A 22,408-nucleotide genomic window follows, 5' to 3' on the forward strand; every position below is an offset into this window, starting at 1 on the left:
GCTGCGCGCCCTCACCCGCGGGGCAGCGCGGAAGGGGGGAGGCGCAGGAGGCGGTGAAGAAGGAGCCAGCAGCAGCAGAGCGTTGGAAAACAAAGAGCTTGTAATAATGAAAAAGGACAGATTTTAGTAACCAATCACTTTTTCCTTTTAAAAACACAGAACCACAGGAACTCTGGGACACAACCACCTAGAACTAGGAAACAGTACCACAGTGTGCAGTAATTTTTTTTTTTATGTTTTTGTTTTTTTTAAAACCTACTTATCAGGAAGGGTATGCCACACTTCAAATTCAGATCCATTGGGGGAAGGGGGTGGGGGGAAAAGGGGACAGCTAATAGCGCAGTCACAGATACATCATGAGTCCAAGCAAGCGGCAAGTCTTTGTCCTCACCTTTTCCACTTAGCCAGAAAAGAAAGAGTGGAGAAGGGGACAGAAAAAGAGAGGAGGAGAAAAAGAAAGAAAGAAAGCACCCACAGAGGACTAATCACATTCCATAGTTACTTTTGACATCTACAGCTCAGGGATTCATAATCATTTAGACCAACACAGCAGGGGAGAAGGGGTAGAGAAAGATGGCAGTGGGACAAGGGGGTTGCTGAAGGGGCAAATACATTCCCACCCCAGCCCCCTTCCTAATACTGTTCATTTGATAGAAGGATCTACAGGATAGTAAGGAAACTAGTAAGTCGCAAGGTAACAGGCTAAAGAGATTTCCGGTGTGCTGAATAGGGCTCGCAATTTGGCTTTAAGAACCGAAAGGAATTATGCATTTTTCTGGCCTAATTCTAGCCCCAGGATTTGTCCTCTCACCTCCATCACAGCGCTGCAGTGGCACAGAACAGAGCAAGCTCAGCCCTGCCTGGGCAGCAGGGGAATTGGGACCAGACTTTATCTCAGTGTTTCTGGCCCTTTTTCCCTTGGAAACTCTGCATTTCTCTGATAGCTTTAGTGACGAGCACCTTAAGATTTGTAGTAATGACCTTAATCCAACAGGTGAGAAGCTTGATTACTTACTTGGGGCTGGACCCAATGATCTTTTGAGGTCCCTTCCAGCCTACATTCTAGGAATCTATGAAATCATTGCCAACGGTAGATAATTATATTTGCCCCAATGTATGCAATGACTTCCTTTCTGGGACTCAAGTCAGGTTTTTAGTGTCACATTATTGAGCTGGGGGTCAATGGCTAAGAGAGTCTGACAATGTCTAAAGTTGGTATAGTGATTTTTCACCCTTCCCCAAGGAGTCTCAATTCTCCACTTCCCCAATAAGCCAAACCAACCCACAGCCTTCCAGAAAAAAAGGGTTTGAGACAGAACAGCTTCTTAGCGCTAATTAAGACTGCTGCAGAAAGAATGAAGGAGACTATGGAGCCCTTAAGGCAGCACTTGGGTTGAATCGCTCAATCCCAACGATGTCGGTTTGGTGCTCAGCACCCTAGTCATCCTGCCTATCAAGCAGGACCTATAGAATCACCAAAACGCCTGGGATGGGATATTTCCCAACCTGCGTGTCCTAATATTGGGCACTTAAAGTAAGTTACCGGTTTTTCAGAGGCACTCAAGCACACGCAACTTCTGCTGAGGTCAAAGGGAGCCACAAGCAACTCAGCCTCTCAAAAAAGTCAGGCCATTATATTCTGGTACTTAAAGTGTGAAATGCCTTAAGGTGGGTAGCTGAATCACATTTGAAAAAGTTGGCCCTTGTCTCCATCACTTCTTGGAGTTTTGCAATAAAAAGGGATCTTCAGCTCCCTGTGAACCTGGCTCAGGGGCAACTACAACCTCCATCTCCCTCTATAGAAACATTGTTGCGATGTTTTGTGATCTTGGATGCAAAGGCGTCAAGATTGGCAAAGCCAAATGCTACAAAGCCCAATGCACTCTTCCTCTCCCCTTGATGTGCAGGTGTCAGGCCAGAAACAAAGACTGAAGGGTAAATTGAGGAGGTTTACATTGAGACATGTTGGAGAAGACATGCTGGACACAAGAAGCTGATTAGACATGAGCGAGGGAGAAAAGAATTTGTTTCTTTGGGCCTGTAGTGTGAATAGCAGTGAAAGGCTACTGAAAGTTAGACGAACCAACATGTAAAAAGGTAAACAGAATGGTAGCAAGAAGAGCTTTCTTTTTTTTTCTTCTTTTTTTTTTTCCCAAAGGATGAGGATCAATCTTCCTGATCTACAATAAAGATTTGTCCCTAGTTCCAAATGGCCATGTCTTGCCTCTTCAAGACCTTTATTGTCAGTACCCTCCTATGAGCATTCGAGACAATAACAGTGAACAGAGGAGCTGGTATGGATGAAGGTATAGGGCAGGCAAAGTTTGCCTCAGCTATATCTGTATTTTCAAATGCAGGGGCATTCAGGCTGCAACCATGGAAATTAGAGTGACAGTCATTCTCATTTCAAACCAATTACAGTTAATAAAGAGCCTCTGGGCATTTTGGCTTTTATTTGCCGAGTCAGGCTCTGTAAATCTATAGCCTGCCCCATGAATAAAATCCATTTCCTTCCTAACTCCCTCACCACCAACTTCATCCTGCCTCTCAGATCACATCTGTTTATGGACCCCCAGGATAGGGATCCTGCTCTTCCTTAAAGCTAAGTAGGAAAGACCTGGGATTTAGGATGAACATTTTGACAAGGATCAAAATTTCATTTTAATGAAGTACAGCCAGATGCTGAAGGAAGCATCCAGGTAATCAGACGTGTGTAGACTGTCTGTAATGAATCTCTTGCATTTTGGGAATGGATCTGCTTAACCAACATAGCCCTACAAAATTTTGGAGGGAAGAAGCCACCTTTAGCTAGAGATAAGTTTGGACAATCTGGACTCTGAACTCCAAGAGTATAGGGAGCCTCCAAGCAAGAATCAGAGGTGACACTGTTGTGTACTTCTGTGGATGGGATCATCCAAAAGCCAAATCGGAGACCCCTTTCCTGCTCTTATAACTCAGTTGAGTACAAAGGAGAACTCTGGTCAGGCCTCAATTCCAGCTGCTATTAGAGTGTAACATGACCAGAGACAAGGGAGGGTGGTTGTAGGATAACCAAGTCATGGGCCTTTCCCAGCTTTTGCTTATGGAAGTTGGGAACAGTTTCCTAGCTGTCCCAACATCCCTCCTTGGGGTAGTTCAAACCATCAAATTAAAAACCCAGTTCCTGCTCTGCCCTCACCCCACATTCTGGATCTGTTAATAATACTTGTTTCCTTCCACAGTAGCAGTGCAAATGACCATTACAGAAGTCATTTCCTCACTCTTACTTCGCAGAACATTCACTAGAAGAGCTATATTTCTGTCACCAGCTGCCTGGCTAGATCTGCCTGACTAGATCTCATTCAATGGGCCAAATATTATGCATTTAGACATGAAACCATCCCAGTCTTCAAAGCTAACTTCCAAAATCTCTGCAGTCACAGAATACAAGCCCATGCAACAGCAATCTTGAAAACTGAACAACCTTGAAAACCATGCTGCTGGGAACTCAGGGATGCTGACTTGGGTTCTAGGTACCTTCCCTGCAGAGGGTATCTTCATTGCCAAAATGTTTTTGTTTTTTGTTGGTTTTTTGTTTGTTTTTGTTTTTACCAGGGAAATAGTAGAGAGCTCTGTAACAGAACAGTGGAAAGAAAGCAGGTGAAGAAGCAGATGAACGGACATCTAGACAGCATTGGGAGTTCTCTCCTTGTGGATTTTGATGCACTACTGAAGGAAACCCAGCAAGACCTCTGTTCTTAGCTTCTTCCTTCAATGCCAGCTGTAAATCTAATCATTTCACACAGTGCCACTCACTGATATGAGGTAAGCTTCCCCAAACATTCAGTTCTGCTAGCTGAGCTCAAAATTACTGAATGTTTTGTTTCCTTTAACTGTTCCATGATGCTTTAAATTTCCTCTGTACCACATTACAAAATATTTTCAGATGCTGTAATTATAGCAAAGTTAATTTTCATTTGCTTCGCAGAGGAGAGATTGCAGTAAGCACAATTTATTTTTAAAGCAATACTTGCTAAGTAATGATGCATCATTAGTTCTGATTGTGCCTTTTGGGTGGGATGCTACTTCTTTTAAATTGCCTATTGATACACAGGGCCTCACTATTCTCTGAGAGTTTTAGTTGTTGAAGACATTCTAGCCATTCACTGCCAGAGCACTGTGCATCATTACCTTCCACATAAGAGAGCTCTACTCCCTGTGTGCTATAACCTGAATAGAAGGTTTTGAATAAAGGACAAAAAAAAAAAAATCACTGAAATGCAGGGCTTCGTCATCATAGACTCCACTTCCAGATGAACAGATGCATCTGTCTGTCAGAACAATGGTCATGAGTCAGTCAATACTGTGGAGGGGAACTAGACTCCTGGGCACCAAAAGTGTGAACTACAGAATTCTATGCTAGTCTGCATTGTTCAGATTCCCTTTCATTGGAGTGGACTGGGCCTGTAATACCAGCCAACCCCAGCTGCTGCACAGGAGGATTAACACAATATACACACCATCCAACCCACCATAATGACATTATCATATTCAGCAAATCAAATGATAATGCTTAGGCATTTCCTGGGACATCAAACAAAGCTCCTTGGTAAGTTCAGGTTGCACAGTGAAGCTGGCAATACTTTAGATACTTGTAATGCAGCTCTTACTCTGCCAAGGGGCACTGGCTCACTACTACTGAAATAGAAGTTATTTTGCTCTATTTAAAATATATGAATACAATTAAGTTTTCCTTCTTTAGTTCCTCTGGGCAAGAGGCACAGCAGGCAAACTAAGAAAATGCAATGCATTAGCCAGATGCAATAAGCTGTGTGATTGGCTAATGAAAGACAAATAACTTAATAGCAACTGAGTGAAGACTCCTACCATCTAATTGTAAATAAACAAGTAAAAAATTAATCTGACTTAGTTAAGGGCTTCACCTCCAACTCAACCCTCAGAATAAATGCGTGCAGTTAGCTCCCTGGCAGTGCCATTAGTCTAAAAGTACTTAGGATACACGTAAGAGTGATTAACAACGAGGAAGCAGCATATTAGTCATGGTGACCATGCCCTATCCCAAAAGAATTCAGATACTTCAATTGCTGAGAAACTTGAGCCTTGGGACAGAAAAAGGGTCAGTGGAAACTGAAGTAGCTTCCCTAGGGCCTTGGTATTAGCCTTCAGTGCAGCAGAGTAGGGCACAAGTAATGTTATGCTTAGTAGTAATACATGTTGAAGCTTTATGCAAACACTAAAGCCCCAATGGTGCTGTGCACAGTCCTCAAACAAACATTCACGTTGTTTTCTTCCAAGTGGGGAAGATCAATATATGCTATATTTCTATCAAGCTGGAATCATCATTTCTACTTAATTCACTAAGTTGTAAAGATGCCCTTTACCCTAGTCTACTTCCAGTGAAAGTCTGGCCCACTGCTAAAGTCATTGTTGACCAGGCTGAAAATGCAACTGGGCAGCACGCTTTTGGTTGATGCCAGGTGAGCTGTACAATTTAAAATGGCATTTAAAAGACCAAGATTTGTATCCTTTGGGCAACATACAGATCCCTCTTTGCCCCATGATAAGCTCCAGGGTGTCAGTTCTCTAAGTGACCTACCTCTGAACTATCCCTGTAACAAACCGTCCTCCCACACACACACAAGATCAGATTCTCTTCTCATTCAATGTCAGTTTTTCTGTATCTAGCTGCAGCAGAACAATGGAAAAGCTCTCTGTTTAATATAGGGGTAAACAGTGCCCTAGCCTCATCTCATTAAGATTAAGGCTTTGATAAAATAGCTCCTAACCTGAACAAACCCGTTTTTTGCCTGGGTATATGGACTCCTGGCAGGATTTATTGTAACTTTCCTTTCAAGAAGTTCTCAGAATCATCTGCACTGTTTTCCCACAGCCACATGGGAAGACAAGGATGAACTGGCATGTGAGACATGTCCAGGCTTCTGACGCAGAAGCAGCAACTAAAATTCAAAAGAGAAACTTTGGTTTAAAATAAAACTAAACTGAGAAGAACATTTCTTAAAAGGAGAAAAGAATAGAATAAAAGGTCAAACTGGAGCAAATTATCTCATGGAAGAGGTATTTGCAGGGAATAACCCACATGAAAAATCCAGATCTACACCCCTCTGCCTCATTTTACTTTTACAACCTTCATTGCACAGGACTCAAAATCATTCTCATATGGTTGTTAAGTATCATAAATAATGTGAAAACTATATGCAACAAATACATCATATTTAAAAAAAAATATGAAAAGTTACATCAAATTAAAAAGTAGCTTCGTGAATGAAGGTACTGCTCTAAATGCACTTTCCCTGCAAGTGCAGCCAGTGCCTTGGCACTGGATATGAAGGAAAAAAAAACCCCAAAAAAATCAGAGTTAAAAACCCAAGTCCGGTTTCAACCAGTAAAAACCGGGCCAAGCAGAAGCCAAGTGTGTTCTCGGTAGTGTCCCATCAGGGAGTCCCTATGATGCTTGTTCTTCAACCAGATAGGTTTTTTGTGTGTGTCCTTGTTGTGATTGTAAACAATCCGTAGATACTTCTTTTCTGAACTGTCCTCTGATTGGCAAAATGAAGTAAAATATTTATTTTAAAAATAGAAAATCAAAATTAAACCAGAAGAAACTAAACGAAACACAGTGAGCTTGTTGGAGTCCATAGGATCCGGTCCGGAAGAGCTCGGAAAGTGTGTTTAGTGTTTTCTCCTGTTTTCAGCTGGAACCGTACCAGAGATTGGGTTGGTTGGGGAAACGGGTAATAGATCAAGAAAACAAGGGATGTGGAACATGACTCTGTGGATGTTTCATGTGTTTGCTTCATCATCTGTGTCCTCTATCAGTACTTTAGTGTCACGAGCCTTGGACCTGGAAAACAAACAAAACATACACATTTTATGTGGGGACACTAGTTTTTTAATATATTTCCTATTCAGGTAAAGTCCTGCCCAGCAGATAGGCAGTAATTCTCTCCCCCTCTCTGGCTTCCACTTGGGAACACCTGAACCTCATAAAGATACAAAGAAGGCTGGGTAGCTCCTTTCTTCCCTCTGTACTTGTCTTTCCAATACAGGCTGTTTTGCATGCAAACAATGCCCTCTACTGGTTAGCTACTACAGTACAGTAGGCAAGGGACAAAGTATAAAAAATCAGTTTGGAGCCTATTAAACCAAAATAAATTTTATCTGTCAGAATAGAATTCTTTATTCATTGCATATAGATAAATGCACAGCAGATGATGCATGTAATTACCTACACCAGAAATCAAGCCTGCCAGACATGCAGTACTGCAGACTACTCTGAATTCAATCTGTCCCTGGGCTTCACACAGGGACAGCAGCTTATTTTAGGAGATGCATGACTTCACTGCATGTCTGTGGGACAAACTGAGTCTTAAATGTTGATCTAAATCAAGCTCTGCATCTTACAGAAGTACACTTGCTTAGTGAAGCTGACTGAACAGAGCATATTCCATCTATGCCTGACAGATTAGCTTTGGGCACAGTCCAAGGAATTGATATGTATGCATCAATCCCTACATGGTTTGGTCCCTGGCTACATGAGGAACTGCCTCTTCCCAGAGCTAAGACAACAGCTTGCATAGGTTGAAGTGCTTGATGTAGCTATCTCATCATTGTGGCTGTAGAATATTTTCAATGGAAGGCCCTCAACTCTAAAATTGTCTTCTACCACTTGTCTGACAGAGCCCCAACTTGTATAGCTATCAGGGTGCGATGAAACTGCCAAAACCTACATAGGCTTTTGCTTGAGAGAAGAAGGGAAGCAGAGGGGAGGATTTACTTACAAGTTGGGTGAATTCACTCTTGCAAATAATTTAGATGTGTGTCAAGTATTCTAATATTATAAAAGCCTATGTCTGTCTGTCTGTCTGTAACGCTTTATTCATGCTCTGATTGGCTGACAGGTAACGTGGGGGTGAAGAGAGCAGGTCTGGGCACAACGCGGGGAGTGGGGAGCAGGCCCAAGCAGGGGACAAGGCGGCCCGCTGTGGTGGGGGGGTAGGAGACAGCGGGCCCAGCCCAACACAACCACAGCAGTAGCCAGGGCAGGGAAAGAACAGGCCTCCTACCCCACTCAGGCCCACTCCTCCCCCATCCCCCTCCCCTGCATCGGCCCTGAGCCCACTCCTCCTGTCCCCAAGCGGGCCCGACGTGTGGGGGGAAGAGCAGGTGTGCCATGGCATTGGCGGTGATGGTGGGACCAGGGGAGGACCAGACCTGGGCCTGACACTGGGGCAGGGGGAAAGCGACCCAAGCCAAGGGAAAAGCTGGCCTGCCATGGATGGGGGGTGGGAGGGGGAAGGGAAACAGTGGGTCCGGCCCAGTCCAACATGGCAGCTGAAAGGGGAGGGGAGAAGTGAGCCTCCTCCCCCGCATCAGGCCCAGACCCATTCCTCCCTCACCCCTGCTCTCCTGCGTAGGCCCCGAGCCCACACCTCCTGCCCTTTGCCGCCGCCAGGTGGGCCTGGGCCCACTACTCCCCCCACACTGCAGCAGCCCGGCTTCTCCGCACCCTCAGGCCCCATCCTCCCACGCATTGGGCCCAGGCACGCTCCTCCCTTCCCCCGCTTCCATTCCCTGTCCCCACCATTCTTGACAGGCAATTTCGCTAGTTTGCATATAATCTCTAAGACACCAGCATGAATAATAAATCAATCCACGCAAGCCTTGTTGTGCTACATACTGTGAAGCAAGGCGAGGTCGGCGTAGGGAAACACTCTGGCTACGCTTCCACTGCTTGTTCTTCTGGCGGTTTCGGACACCCTCTTCCTGGTCCATCATCTGCTCTAGTAATGTCTGATCATCAGCATTCAGTGGTGCCACTGAGATGTCCCGTACAGCACGGAACTCACCACAGTTGTTCAGATGCTCATTTTCCAGACGGAAGAAATTCCACACAAACCGGCTGGAAGGAGAAAAGTAACTGCAATGAAAATAAATCAGTTCCACTTTCATAGAGATGAGCACTTTTTTGCAAAGCAGCAGTGCAGTCACATACATAGATATTACTGCACGCTATCCCCTGGGATCACAAACTGCCCCTGGGAGAGCAAAGTTGCACCAACTGACCATTTGGAGAGAAGAGTGATAAGTACGTGACCAATTAATAAGAAGCATCTACCACCACACCTCAGATGAAGAAGAGAAGAAGCTTTTCTTTGGAGAAAAGCAGATTGGGCTCTCTGATTCGCTGTTCCAACAGCAAGCATTAGCCCAACATTGCTGGTACAGGGGTAATCCAAATATTACAACTGAAAGGAAGCATACTAAATTAAAAACCAATGCAGTGATATCCAACTGCAAGTTCTTTTGCTCATCTCAAGCAGCCAGGATGGGTCTCCTGAGACAGCTCAAAGATGCAGAAAACATTAATGTCCTGGGGGTGCTTGATGCTAGCCATATAAAATTCCATTTAACACTTGGGAAAGCAACATGATTTTGGGCAAATTTACAAATTTAGCCCTGGGTGAGACTAAAAAGTTGTGCCAGTGAAATGGTTTAAACTATGAATTTAACAAATCCCTCCAAAATGAAATTAGGACTACGTCCACAGCAAATAGGATACAGTCAGGAAGAACCCAGGTTCCATACTTGCCTACCTTGCCTTACCACATGTGACAACCTTGTTGTGACAACCTAGGCTTTTGGAGGTTTCAGAACTCCAGCTGGATTACTAAGGCCCCTGCCAGACATTACACTTAAGGAGTGATTAACTGGATAATCACATCTTAAGTAGTGACCTGGCCACATGATTAATGGCATGATAAAACAAGCAACATGCCAGAAAATTATTACACACGAGGGGCATGGCAGGAAGTGCAATTGTTGGAATCTGCATCAGATCCCATCATGCCTTTATTTTAATGTTTGTCAGGGGCCTAAAAGGATGCTATGCAATGTTCCAATCAAGCTAAGTGCTTTTTCCAAGCCCTAACCCTTTTTCATTTCATAGGCTTGTGACCTCTAGACTTGTGAAAAGTGAGATACACCCTTATCTTGCTGCTATTCTTTATGAAACAAAGAGTAAAAAACAGTTTGACATGAAGGGTTTAAGGTGAGACGCCTTACCGGAAAACCTCAAGTGGTGCAAAGACAGTAGAGATTATGTCCCCCGCAGATGGAAAGATTTGCATGGAGGTAAGAGAGATCTGGATGGTCCAGGCAAAACGTAAGATCACGTCTTCTATAATGGCACAATAATAATACGCCTGAGGAGCAAGCAAAAAGAGAGGACAATTCATCTTCCAAATTCTACATCTGCCAAACTAGTATAAAGAGGAAGACCCATGTCCTAACAAGCTTTCAAATTTACTTGCTAACTTTTATATTATTGTGATTACATTTTAAAGGCTTCTGAAGCAATCTCTATGACAGATGTCACACAGAGACATTACAACAGTACCAAGTTTAACACCTGTCCTTCACCTTCCATTCCCAGACAGAAGACTCTAAGTTTATCTATATCAGAGATATAGATATCATAATGAAAGGGAGGTATATGGTTCTGTCAGTACTTAAATACTTGAGTTATCTAAAGCCTTGTCTACACAAAACTAGTTAAACCTATTTGAAAAGGATTTACAGTAGGGGCGTGTGTATGTGTGTATACACATTCATCAAATCTTAACTGGCGTAAGCTAAATTGATATACAGTGCTAAAATGCTAAATGCTAAAATAAGTGTCCACCTAAGGAGCTTGCAACAATCTGTCTAAATCTGTTTCTAAGAATTAGGCAAGGCCACACTTGTCCATGTGAAGAACAGACCAACATTTATGCTGCTTACAAACAAAAAACCCAGCACTTTACCTTAAACCCAGTGCGCCCCTGCGCCAAGCCCAGCACATGGCCAGAAGAGGTATTGTGTTAGTTTGACCTGGCTCACCCAACATCTGTACAGATCGGGCACTTCAGCTGGGCTTTTTTGGCGCTTTTATCTAACAGCTGATTCAATCAGCTATTAGATAAAAGCACCAAAATAACACCCCCATGCTGCTACCCTGCAGCATGCAAAACAGCTGAATGTGTGGTATGTGGCGCCGCAGACATAATACATGGCCGCGCTCACCTGGACGTGGTCAAAAAGGGTACAGAACATGTTGTAAAATATCCAGGTACATAAGCTGCGTATTCTCTTGCTGGTTATATCAAAATATGTTGTTTGCCTCTTGGTTTCTAATAATGTACGACAGAATGGTATTGTCTCTTTGGAATGTATGGATCACCTAACACTTTGCATCTAGGAAGTTCCAGTGACCAAGCAGCATGTGCCCTCAATCCAAACAGTTTTGATAAATCGTTAGCAAACCCTTCCCAAAATGAAAGTAGGTTGTATACATACTTTCTGTGGGTAAACAATCTCTTCCCGAAGGAAGGTATTTTCGCCAGCGTTCTTGTCAAAGAGTCCCCAATCCATCTTCAGGTCCCAGATGAGGGTGTAGCAGGAGCTGATGAAATAGAAGACAATCCACAGGTAGAAGAACACTTGGGTGTCACTGTGGTTTTGTGCTGGAAAAAGAGAATAGCACAATTCTATAAAATTTGCCTTACCAAATAATAATTTTGTTTCAACTTCAAAGAGGCCAATAAAAATATAGTTGACTGACAAAAATTCCCCAAAGTCTAGTCAAACCAAAGTCATCTCTCTGAAAGAAATACTAGAACAAGTTTTAAGAGTTTGATTCCTCCTCAAACTCTATTTGACATGCTATGTTTGGGGCCAAAATTGTTAAGTATGCCTATTGTTTGAACTGTGGTAAAATTGTCATTTTCATTCTGTCCAGCAGGAGGAGGCTGAGAGTCATATCTTACCAAAATAGGGAAGTACAAAGGTGAGAAACAAGCTCAGTCATCACGATTTATTTAAACGACATTTTAGGCTACACCAGTAATAAGGAACTGTAAATTAGCACATTCACAACTTGCAAAGCAGGATGAAGAGAAGAGCAATTCTACTGATCATTTCAGAGATAGTGTGGGAAGAAGCAAATGATCAGAAAGGACACTCTGTAGTAGCGTGGCTGTTTGCAACCCCAAGCAGATTCAAGTTTGAGTTTTAAACACTTGGAGAACACTTATTTTGGAAAGGAACTGGGGCTTAGACATTGCTAGTGTGTGGGTGTATTTTTGTAAACAAGAGTTATTTCACACCTCTGATATAAGGACACACTGCTTCCTCAACGTTGAATTTCCTTCTTTTTCATGTTAGTCATCCTCTCTTAATTCTTAGCTAAAAATAGATTGCACTGTTAAATTTTGTTTTTCAATTAGCCACATATTTGGATCCCAAAAGAATGAATAAAAATAAAACATGTTAAACTGATTTCTCAAGATGAGAGATTTTGCATTCTCTTTTTACCAGGTGTCTCTCTCTGCAGCAACTGAAATTGCTCATTCACTGATTTGCTAACAAAGCCAATAAAAAAAATTCCAATATAAAAAGTGTGTCTATACTAATGAACTATGGCAGTGTGTTTACTCAGAGCATGGCTTTAAATTGATGAATTCCTTAAAGCTATCTACTGATGTCAAAAATGGCAATTGTTCAATTTGTCTTTGTTCCTCTTCTCAGTTGTAATAGGATAAGAATGTAATGTGTGTATGTGGAGCAATACAATAAAATTAATGGAGTTGAAAAATGACAGAGATAGCGTAATAGCACATTTTTTCCCATTATGTCTTTCAAGCTTTCTGGACACAATATGCAGGATATAGGTCAAATACACATGCACCCTCTTTTCATAACACACTCCCTAACCAAATGTATTAACGTTACTTACGCAGCAAAACCCGAGTCTCAAAATAACAGAACAAGAGAACAAATTGTTTTTCTCAGTCTTCTACTTTGATGAGCTTCCTTGCTTTTGCGTAAGATTACAAATATTCAACTAATCTTCATCAAATAATCAGGTTTTCACTGGGGAGATGAAGAGTCAGGTTTGGGAATATCACCAGCATCGTAACTTCAGAAAACAGACTGCTGTTTAGAGGCTTACATAGAAAAATCCCTAATCATAGGGCACCAACATACTGGATCTACTAATACAGCCTTCCCACTCTCACATTCCCAAGTCTGAATCACCACAGAATAGATTAATGTTATGAACCAAGACCCAGATCAACCATTATTGGTGAAGGCTTCACACAAGAAGTGAGTGCAAGTTTTCCCTTGGAGTTTCCATTGCATTATTCTATAAATTAGGGCAGCTGATATTCAGTGGCCTGAAACCATAGTCCCTCCAAGATCTGTATAGGCCAGGGCCAAAAATAAGATTGGGTGTTCAAAAAGTATCCAGTGGGGAGAGATGGCTCAGAAACTAAGTCAGCATTACCTGACTTAGTGCTTTCCCATAGCTTAAAGGAGCTGAAAGAGAAGTGTGAGGACAGAGGAAAGCATTCCTTACCATGCCCTATTCTACATATGACAATTCAGTCATGTACACCTCCAGGGAGCAGCAAAGGGGAAATGACTGTTGGAAGGCTACTCTGTGCTCCCAAGCTGTTTCTTTGGAGCCTTCTATTCATGAAAATGGATGGTCTGCTGTATATTTTATAGTCATAAACTACAGAACGAGAGCAAATCAGCAATACTGGAGCTGGCAATACAGCTCCCTACACAGGCAGTTTCACAGCAAGGTGATGTCAAGTTTTAACACTGCTCAAAGCTAAATCAACTGAAGGGTTATTGAATGCAATTATTACAGAGAGAACACTCCATTAGGGGCTCTTGCTGCATTAGCAATCAAGCTCAAAGGGATGTACTAATTTTCAGTTACTCATCCTGGCTTCAGCTCCCCTTCCCTCCCCATTTCTAGGAGTATTCACTCATCAGTGCTTTGGATCAAAACAGCACCCTCCCCATCTCCATTTTCTTTCTAAGCCATTCATTATATAGATAATTTTTTCCTGCAAATTCTACTAAAATACCAGTCTTTTCTCATTACACACACTACACAGATCTTGTCTTCAGACTCCATCCTTGGATACCCTCTCTCCATTACTTTTCTTCTTTTCCACCTCTATTTTTCTCTTGCCCATGATTCTGTTTGACACCTTCCTTCCTTGTGTGCCCTCATTGGTATTCAGGTAGTGTGCAGAAAGATGTTACTGCTCTAGGCAAGCAATTATATCGCAGTCTCCACTGGCTGGTCCTCACGGCCCTCTTCAATGCTGCTCAGAAGGCTGGAAAATCAAGGCATTGATATTCTGCCCAGAGGTTCCATCTACTACATGCCTGCCACTTTTGCAGAAACAATACATGCTGGGTCTGTTTATGATAATTATCAGGGTCTATTTAAGCAGGAACAGTTCACCCAGTGGTCCTTCTTCATAATGAAGTGTTGGAAGCTGCTAAGAGCATAGTCACGAAAAGTGATTCAGGGAGGAAGAGAAAGTACCCTGGACACCTGCTATCTCATAGCCTCTCTGTAGTCAAGAGAGAGTGATTCCATTACTGTGCTTGGACTGCCCATACAGTTAAGGGACTGCAATGATTTTCTGGGATGATGTAGTCTTTAATCTGTCCAAGCCAAAATGGACCCTTTGGCTCAGGAATTGTGAGGTGACATCACAGACCACAAAGAGCTGATCAAAACTGCATTCTTAAAGAGGTAAACTGTCATAGGAAACAGTTTAGTATTTCAGCATGAAAATTTGCAAGCATACAATGTGAATTTCTAAGCACTTCCAAGTAAGCAAGCTACAGCCTTATGCAATTCAGAAGGGACAAAGGCTGCCCAACTTCCTAGTGTCTTGAAGTAGTTCATGTTTCCTTTGTATGTAAAGCAAAAGATGCTATGGTGGAAGGCCAATTTGCAAGCTCTGCTAAAGATTGTCCTTCCAGTAGAGATCTTGTACAGATACTACACATTGCTCAACACAGTGTCCCAGAGTAGCAAAAAGTTAAATAAACAACAACATGCTTCTATACTCTGAAGAGAGCAAGACCATTGATGCTATCCTGTAGCTGTCACAAAGCAGGGCAAAGGCAAGGTGCTGCTGGCAATAAGGGTTGCGTGAAGCTTCGGTCCCTGACTGGACTCGGTGGAGATTCAGCCTGATTCAGTGGCTGAATCTCCAAATCCAAATAGAATCAGAGGACCCTTTAATCTCGCCGAAATGAATCGGAACCCTCTGAATCGATTCAAAGAGATTCGGAAAGATTCAGCGATTCAGACATAGACACAGCTTTAAATGTTTTTTCTACATACCTCTAGGTAACAGGCAGCTCGTGAATGCTGTGATGCTGGGGCACATGGAGTGTCCCACAGGAGCGGGGGGGCGGGGTCCCCAGCACGCTCAGCAGCAGACCCAGAGGCGGACCAGAAACACTTCTGGTCCACTTCTGGATCCACCGAGGAGTGCGGGGGGGGGGGGGGGCCCCCCCCACCGCCCCTGGCTCGGCGACTCGTGCCTCCTGGGTCTGGAGGGGCACCCAGGGCTCCCCCATGGCCAATTGCCAAGTCAGGAGGGTGCAGGGGGGACCCCCAGTGCGCTCTCCGGCAGACCTGAAAGTGGGATGCTCCATCTGCCCCAGCATCACAGTGTTCACAAGCTGCACTGATACCTCGAGGTATGTAGAAAAAACATTTAAAGCTGTGTCTATGGCTGATCGCCGATTCTCTGAATCAGCATTGAATCTTCAGATTCACATTTGGCTTAATCAAATCAGGGACAATGATCCGAATCAATTAATCCAATCACTGTCCCCGATTCAGGCCAAATCCAAATCGAATAGGGCCCGCTTCACACACTCCTTGATGGCAACAGGAACTGCCATTTTCTGTGTGTAGTAAAAGCTGGAGAAAGAGCCTGAATTCCAAAACGTGCTCCTAGGGACGTTCTCTGCTTTGCATCTTGAGATAAAATATTAATTTAATTTCTTCAAATTATAATCCTTTCCAAACAGAGTCAGGGAAAGGACCATTTTCTATGCAAACACTAACAGTTAATATCACAGTGAATGCAGTTAGTATTGACTTTGCTTCCAGAGAATGCTATCTGTTTACCCTGTTGACTTATCCTGAAGAGCATAAACACTGTATGCTATTCAATACAGCAAAAATCAATGCCATGTATTATTGAAGAATTTGCTTTGAGCACAATAGCCTTCAATAAGCATTCCTGGTGCATTAGTTGCCGCATCTAGTAGCGGTTTTTGCTGTAAGATCCATGATAATCCCAGACTTCTCAGTATTTTTATCAACCAGCCTTCTCAGGTAAGCACTGCTGTGCAATACAAAACTGACTAAGCTGTAATAGTTGTCACCAGCTTGAAACAAAAGCCTCTCAATCACCAAAAAAAGTGCCAAACCTAACTTGATCTAAGGTTAGAACTATAGTCACAGCCCAAAATAAAAATGAATTTGTTACATGCTAGCAATTAAATACCATACAAACTGATAACAAGGTAACTGCTATCCAGTTAGGCAGTGTTACCCCCAGAGCTTTGAGTCCCACCGTCCCACCACTTGTCCCAAGCAACAGACCAAGGTTTGCCTTGGGATAACTCCTTATTCCCATAAGCCTCAGCTCCACTGCCTTTATAATGGACCTCACAGCTGCAGCAGGGGAATCTCTACCAGTTTTAGTTTCCCTTGGGTTGTGAAAGAATTTTAGGTCCCCTTTTCCACAGAATGAACTAGCCTGGAAGATCCACTTGCATGGAGAACACTCATTCCACAGGCAATTGCTAAGGAGCCAAAAGGCCTCTTGTGGCTAAGATCAAGTGTAGAAGACAAGAATTGTACAAGCAAAACTGACCCCAAGTTTGGAGACCGAAAAAAAGGACAAGTTTTTTACCTTCTCCTCTGGCTACCTCCTACCCCCAAGAGTCCTGTCAATGTCTCCAGAAATCAGCTTTCTTGCTGATCCTACCCAATGTGGCTGCTGGGGCCTGGACCCTTCTCCAGCCAGGGAAAAACCTGAAGACTCTTGATACCTTACAAACAGCCCTTATAATACCCCCAAGCCAGCACTGCATCACCAGCAGCAACGTCCAAATTCCTCATTAGTCTCCAGAATCCTCCAGACATTTCTCTCCCCGAGACATCTTGCATTCGTCTGGCTGACGGACAATTTCTCCCAGATGCCTTTGCTATAGAGTTGATTTCTGCATTACAAGCAGACAATAACTTGGGTGCCCATCTTACCAGTGACCTCTCTTGTCTGTGACTAAGAGTGACAATTGTCCTTGCCTTAGTATCACAATAGCAAGAGAGAGTTAGCAGTTACACCTACTCTTTTTTTCCTTAAGTATACACCCCTCAGTTCCTTGGCTAAACCAAGACCAAAGTCAAAGTTATATACAGAGAGCATAACAATTAGGGCTCTGTGAAGCTTCAGTCACTGATTCGATTTGGTGGCAATTGGCTCGATTCAGCAGCCGAATCTCTGAATCAAATCAGGAGACCCTTTAATCTCTCTGAATCGAATCAGAACCCTCCGAATCAATTCAGAGAGATTTGGAGAAATTCGATGATTTGGACAGACACAGCTTTAAACATTTTTTCTACATACCTCAAGGTACCAGGTGGCTTGTGAACGCTGAGATGGTGGGGTGGATGGAGTGTCCATGGAAGCATTTTGGGGGGGGAAGGGGGAAGGGGTTCCCAGTGCACTCAGCAACGGACCTGGAAGTGGACCATGGAAGTGGACTCTGCAACAGACCCAGACTCCCGCCCCCTGGCTCAGCAACTGGTGCCTCCTGGGTCTGGGGGGGCACCTGGAGTCCCCCCACAGCCGATCACAGAGCCAGGAGGGCGTGGAGGAGGGGGATCCCACACACACTCAGTGGCGGACCCAGAAGTGGAGCAGAAATACATCCAGTCCACTTCCGGGTCTGCCGCTGAGCACACGGGTGGCTCTCCCATGCTCATGTGGGATGCTCCATCTGCCCCACCATCTCAGCATTCACGAGCCACGCCTGGTACTTCAAGGTACGTAGAAAAAACATTTAAAGCTGTGTCTACGGTCGAATCACTGATTCTCTGAATCAGCATCAATTCTTTAAATTCGGATTTGGCCAAATCGAATTGGGACAAGTGATCCAAATCAATGAATCTAATCACTGTCCCCCAAAGTGGGCCGAATCCAAATCGAATACAGCCCGCTTCGCACATCCCTAATAATCTATACAGTGATAACAGCAACATAAATGGATACAGCATAACATGGGCTTTTCAAGGAGACCACATATGCCAGATCAGTGAAATAAGCACAAGAAAATATTCATGATACCCCATGAACCTCCTGACCATAGTGTGGTTTGTAACAACTATCTGTATCTGTATTACACAGCAGGGTAAATGTGATAAACAGGCAGAAATTACTCATATACATGAAAACAACTGTCAGAATGACATTAATAATGCAACCCATAAGCACATTTACTGCCAACCAGTAACTGCTTGAAATCCAGTTTTATGGATCCCATAGGAAGTCAGCATATCAACAAGGAAGTGACAGTATTAGCCTAACAACAGGGGAAAGATGTCTCTAACAGCAATGCTTGCATATTAGAATGGATTCTGTTGCTCCTGCAGGGAAACAGCCTATAGACAATACACCTTTTTAATCTTTGGTAGGTGCTTTGGAAGCAAAGGTTTCACGTGGAAATATCTTCATTGCAAATCTTCCTAATCTTTTTATGGTCTCAAGGCACCGTGCACTGCAACATGGCAAGATGTGCTGCAATAAGAAAACTAGCAGGAGACAATACCAGTATTTCTTCCCTCAGAGATTGTGCAAAAGTCATTCAGCCTCTTTGTGCATCAGATTTCATAACTGTAAAAGACTTGAGAGAGGCAAGGCTTTCTGGAATAACTTTTACTGGGCCAACTTTTTGGCATCAGATGTCCTTCCTCAGGTCACCTGTACTTGAGGTCACTTGAGGAAGAGCACCCAATACCCAAAAGCTTGTCTAAGAACTCTCCCAACTATACAATTGGTCCAATGAAAGATGTAACAAAAAGTCTTATCTCTTGGACATTTCCTGGCCATCACAGCTACAACAACACCCCAACCCTTCTATACCTGTAAAAGGGAGTTACCCCTTATGACCTTCATAAAGAACTTTGGTTTGGAGTAAAATATCTATGAAAGTCTGGACCATTATTTGCAGGGTAGAAGAAATGCTGGTTTCAGAAGTTTGCTTATATAAACCGACACAACTATTTCACCATTTATATTTGTAGCACAATCAGGAGAGAGATGCTTTAATTACAAAGAAGAAACAAAAAAGGTGCTGTAATTTCTGTCAGACTGGGTCTGATCTCTTTCCTAGTGACTTCTCAAGCACATTCATGAAGCATGATTTATTGGTGTTCAACTCTTGCAGAAGATGCATTTTCCTGTACATTCTCTTTTAGAAAGTTTTGGTTAAAGGATCATCAGGTCAAATACTGTTGTGACCTATCGCCTCTCAGAAAAATGATTTACGAGTTGGGTACATACAGACATTTGGAAAGTTAGGGGGAGGTTAGACCGAGTTAAAAATGACCACCTGATCCAAAGTAAGTCTTTGAGGGGAGGAGAAATCTGGGGGGCAAGAGGGGTCTATGAGGAGGATCAGAAGGATTGGCGGGGCTAGTAGGGTCTGTGGGAGGTTCATGGGGACCAGATGGTTTGGCAGGATGGGGGGGAAGAGGGGACTAGTAGGGTCCACAGGGGACCTTGGAAGGGGATGGGAAGACTCTCCTCCTCCTCCCCCCAGACCAGAGGCTATATTTAGCCCCACCTCTCCCCACACCCAGATGTACCACCACTGGGACACCTACACCTCCCCCACAACTTACTTTGATCACTTCCTGACACCAGCAAAAGCTGATAAAACTAGCCCTGAGAGCAGCTGGTAGGATGAGCAGGGGGAGGGATGGCGAGCATGGTGGGGGAGGGGCTGGCTGGCTGGTCTGGGGGTGGAAGCAGTAAGAAAAGCCAGCAGCTGGGCTTTCCAAGTTCTGGGGCTGTGTACAAAAGTTCAGTTAGATTGGTCTCTCTAGACTCAATCTAAATTAGACTACCTTGGAGGGAGGGCTAATTCAGATTGGGTTGGCCATTTTTAGACTGATCTAAACTTCCTAAATTTCTGTAAAGTTCACATTTAGATCCACCTAACTAGGGATCTAAGTGTAGGGTCTGCACCTGCGCAAACTAAGTTAGATTGGGTGGCCATTTTTAACGTGATCTAACCTTCATGAATGTCTATATGTACCCATTGTGGTCAGATGCAATACTCTATTACACAAGGCTTGTAAAGTGCTTTGGTAACCTCTAATTCAAAAGTAGCATTCAAGTAGCAAAATAAAAAAAATACCGCTGGAAAAATTCCAGTTTTGCAGCTCTGAAAGGAAAAATTACTGATATAGTAAATTGCTTTTCTTAGGAAGTTCCATTACAAAAAGACCTTTCCCATCTTAAATGCTCATGAAATGAAAGACAACCACATCATCCTTCCTTCTCATACTTTGTTCATTAATCCTGTCACTTTCTGGTCACCATTAACTGAAGACTATATTAAGCAGTATAGAGAGAGTTTTTGAAATTATAGCTGTTAAAATTCAACCGTCTCAAGTCTTGTGACCAATTCAATCACCCTGTTGGTAGGACAATGAGATTTCTTCCCTATTGTCAGGGTACTGAAACTGTGAAGGGTTTTATTTGATGCTGATAGACCTGATACGAGGGAAAAACTTTCTTCTAGAATTGTGTGTCTTAGCTGTGCAGACCTTCAGGGTTTAGCAGTGTTCCACAAATACTTAATACTACCCTGGAGTTCTTCTCCACCAAGTATATGCTATGGCCTCAGTCATCTTGCATTTCCTTTACAAGGAATACATGCTGTAGGCAAGCTGTAGACTCTTTGGACAGACGGTTTGGTCCCACAGCAACCTGAACAAAACCCTATTGTGTTGCTGCTCCTTCCCCCCTCCCCATTCTACTCTTAAGTCCCTCTAACATGGCATCAGAAAGGGTACTTATGCAATGAGATTACCTAGCAATTTAGTTTTCAGAAGCCAAGCTAGCTAGCTGACAATCCTGCAATGGCAGAATTGCCAAAGTTGGAACAAGGTCAAAGGCCACAATGAAAATGTTTGCCCATGGCAATGCCTCAGATTCTTCACTAATGACGCTGCCACTGCACTGACTGAAAGGATCAGAAAGACTGGCTAATGAACACAACTCATTACTGAAGTCCTCCTGGGCATGGGAGGACAGGGTTTCAAACAAAATTCATCCCTGCTCACAACAATTACTGTGACAGACATTGCACATTTTGGCTCCAAATTATCACCTCCCACTTGCTCCTTTTCTAGAGTTGCTAGCACATTATGCAACTGTGAACTAGATGAAAAATATAAAGAAAGAAACCAATACATTTTAAAATTAGTTTGAATTTCTCCAATAGGTCACTCTTACTTGTGCATCAAGCACCAGTGATACCTAACAATCCAATTAATCAAATTCTAACTGGAGGAAAGATACAGATGAAAAATTGGGAAATTGGATCAAGATAACAGTTTGAAAACAGGATCTGACAAGTACTGACTTCAGTTTTCTATTAAAATGTTTTTTTCCATACAAAGAGTTCCATTAGAACATATTTTTTGTAATTTTGACTATGGTCTTACTAATAGCCTCTGGACAACCACTGGATCTTAGTTCACCTTGTCCTACCAACTCTTTCCATTCTTTCTGCTGAAAGAATAATCTTCTAGTCAAGTTATCCCTAGTTACTGTGGGACCGTCCTAATTTCTCTAGCAGTTGTCTTCTATGCAACTCTCAGCATCCATGCCATGGGGGAAGAAGTCAGACCGGTGTATTTGAGTACAATTACTAGTTCCATGTATCAGCTTATTAACTGAACAGGGCTAGCTAATATGCTACAAACTGCAGGATGCAATCTGGGATACCCCATAACCTATCAGCCTGGTGTATTCAGCAATGTAGAAACTGGCAACAAACTATGGAGAGTACAGACCAAAACCATCAGAGGCACAACTATATTATGCAACTCTGAGTAGCTGTACTCCTAAATTCATCATAACTCAGCAAAGATAGCTGGGCTACAGGTCTTTTGATATAGAAGATAAATTATGTTAGCATGGGAAAGTAGCATTGTCTGAATCAGAATGATGGGGAGAGACTGAAAAACTAGCACGCCCATATTTTGTGCCTCTACTCTTCTGTCCAAACCCTGCTATAAGCTCCTCTCCATGGTAACAAGTGCCCAAATTCTGTACTTGAAAAATCCAGTCACTCTAAAGATTACTTGTTTGTTTTTGCTGTCCTTTGATGAGGTCATGTGACCCACGTTTTTAAACTAGTTTACATTTTCAGAAACAAAGCAGAGCTTCAGATGGAGAAAATCACTTAAGAAACAGTAAAATCTTGTACA

At 43.1% G+C, this 22,408-nt stretch overlaps 1 protein-coding gene across 1 annotated transcript in view; it reads right to left on the bottom strand.

The window, feature by feature from the left end:
• Window positions 1-51: 51 nt before the first annotated feature.
• XPR1 (xenotropic and polytropic retrovirus receptor 1) overlaps window positions 52-22,408 on the bottom strand; it is a 199,453-nt gene continuing 177,096 nt past the window's right edge. Inside the window, exons 11-14 of the mRNA XM_014520716.2 lie at window positions 11,356-11,522; window positions 10,084-10,223; window positions 8,699-8,920; window positions 52-6,862 (exon numbers count right to left, since the gene is read on the bottom strand). Of these exons, the coding sequence (XP_014376202.1) occupies window positions 6,802-6,862; window positions 8,699-8,920; window positions 10,084-10,223; window positions 11,356-11,522 (590 nt within the window). The 3' untranslated portion in view covers window positions 52-6,801. The remainder of the gene's footprint in view (window positions 6,863-8,698; window positions 8,921-10,083; window positions 10,224-11,355; window positions 11,523-22,408) is intronic.

The sequence above is a fragment of the Alligator sinensis genome, unplaced genomic scaffold (assembly GCF_000455745.1).
Source record: "Alligator sinensis unplaced genomic scaffold, ASM45574v1 scaffold471_2, whole genome shotgun sequence".
Taxonomy (NCBI): domain Eukaryota; kingdom Metazoa; phylum Chordata; order Crocodylia; family Alligatoridae; genus Alligator; species Alligator sinensis.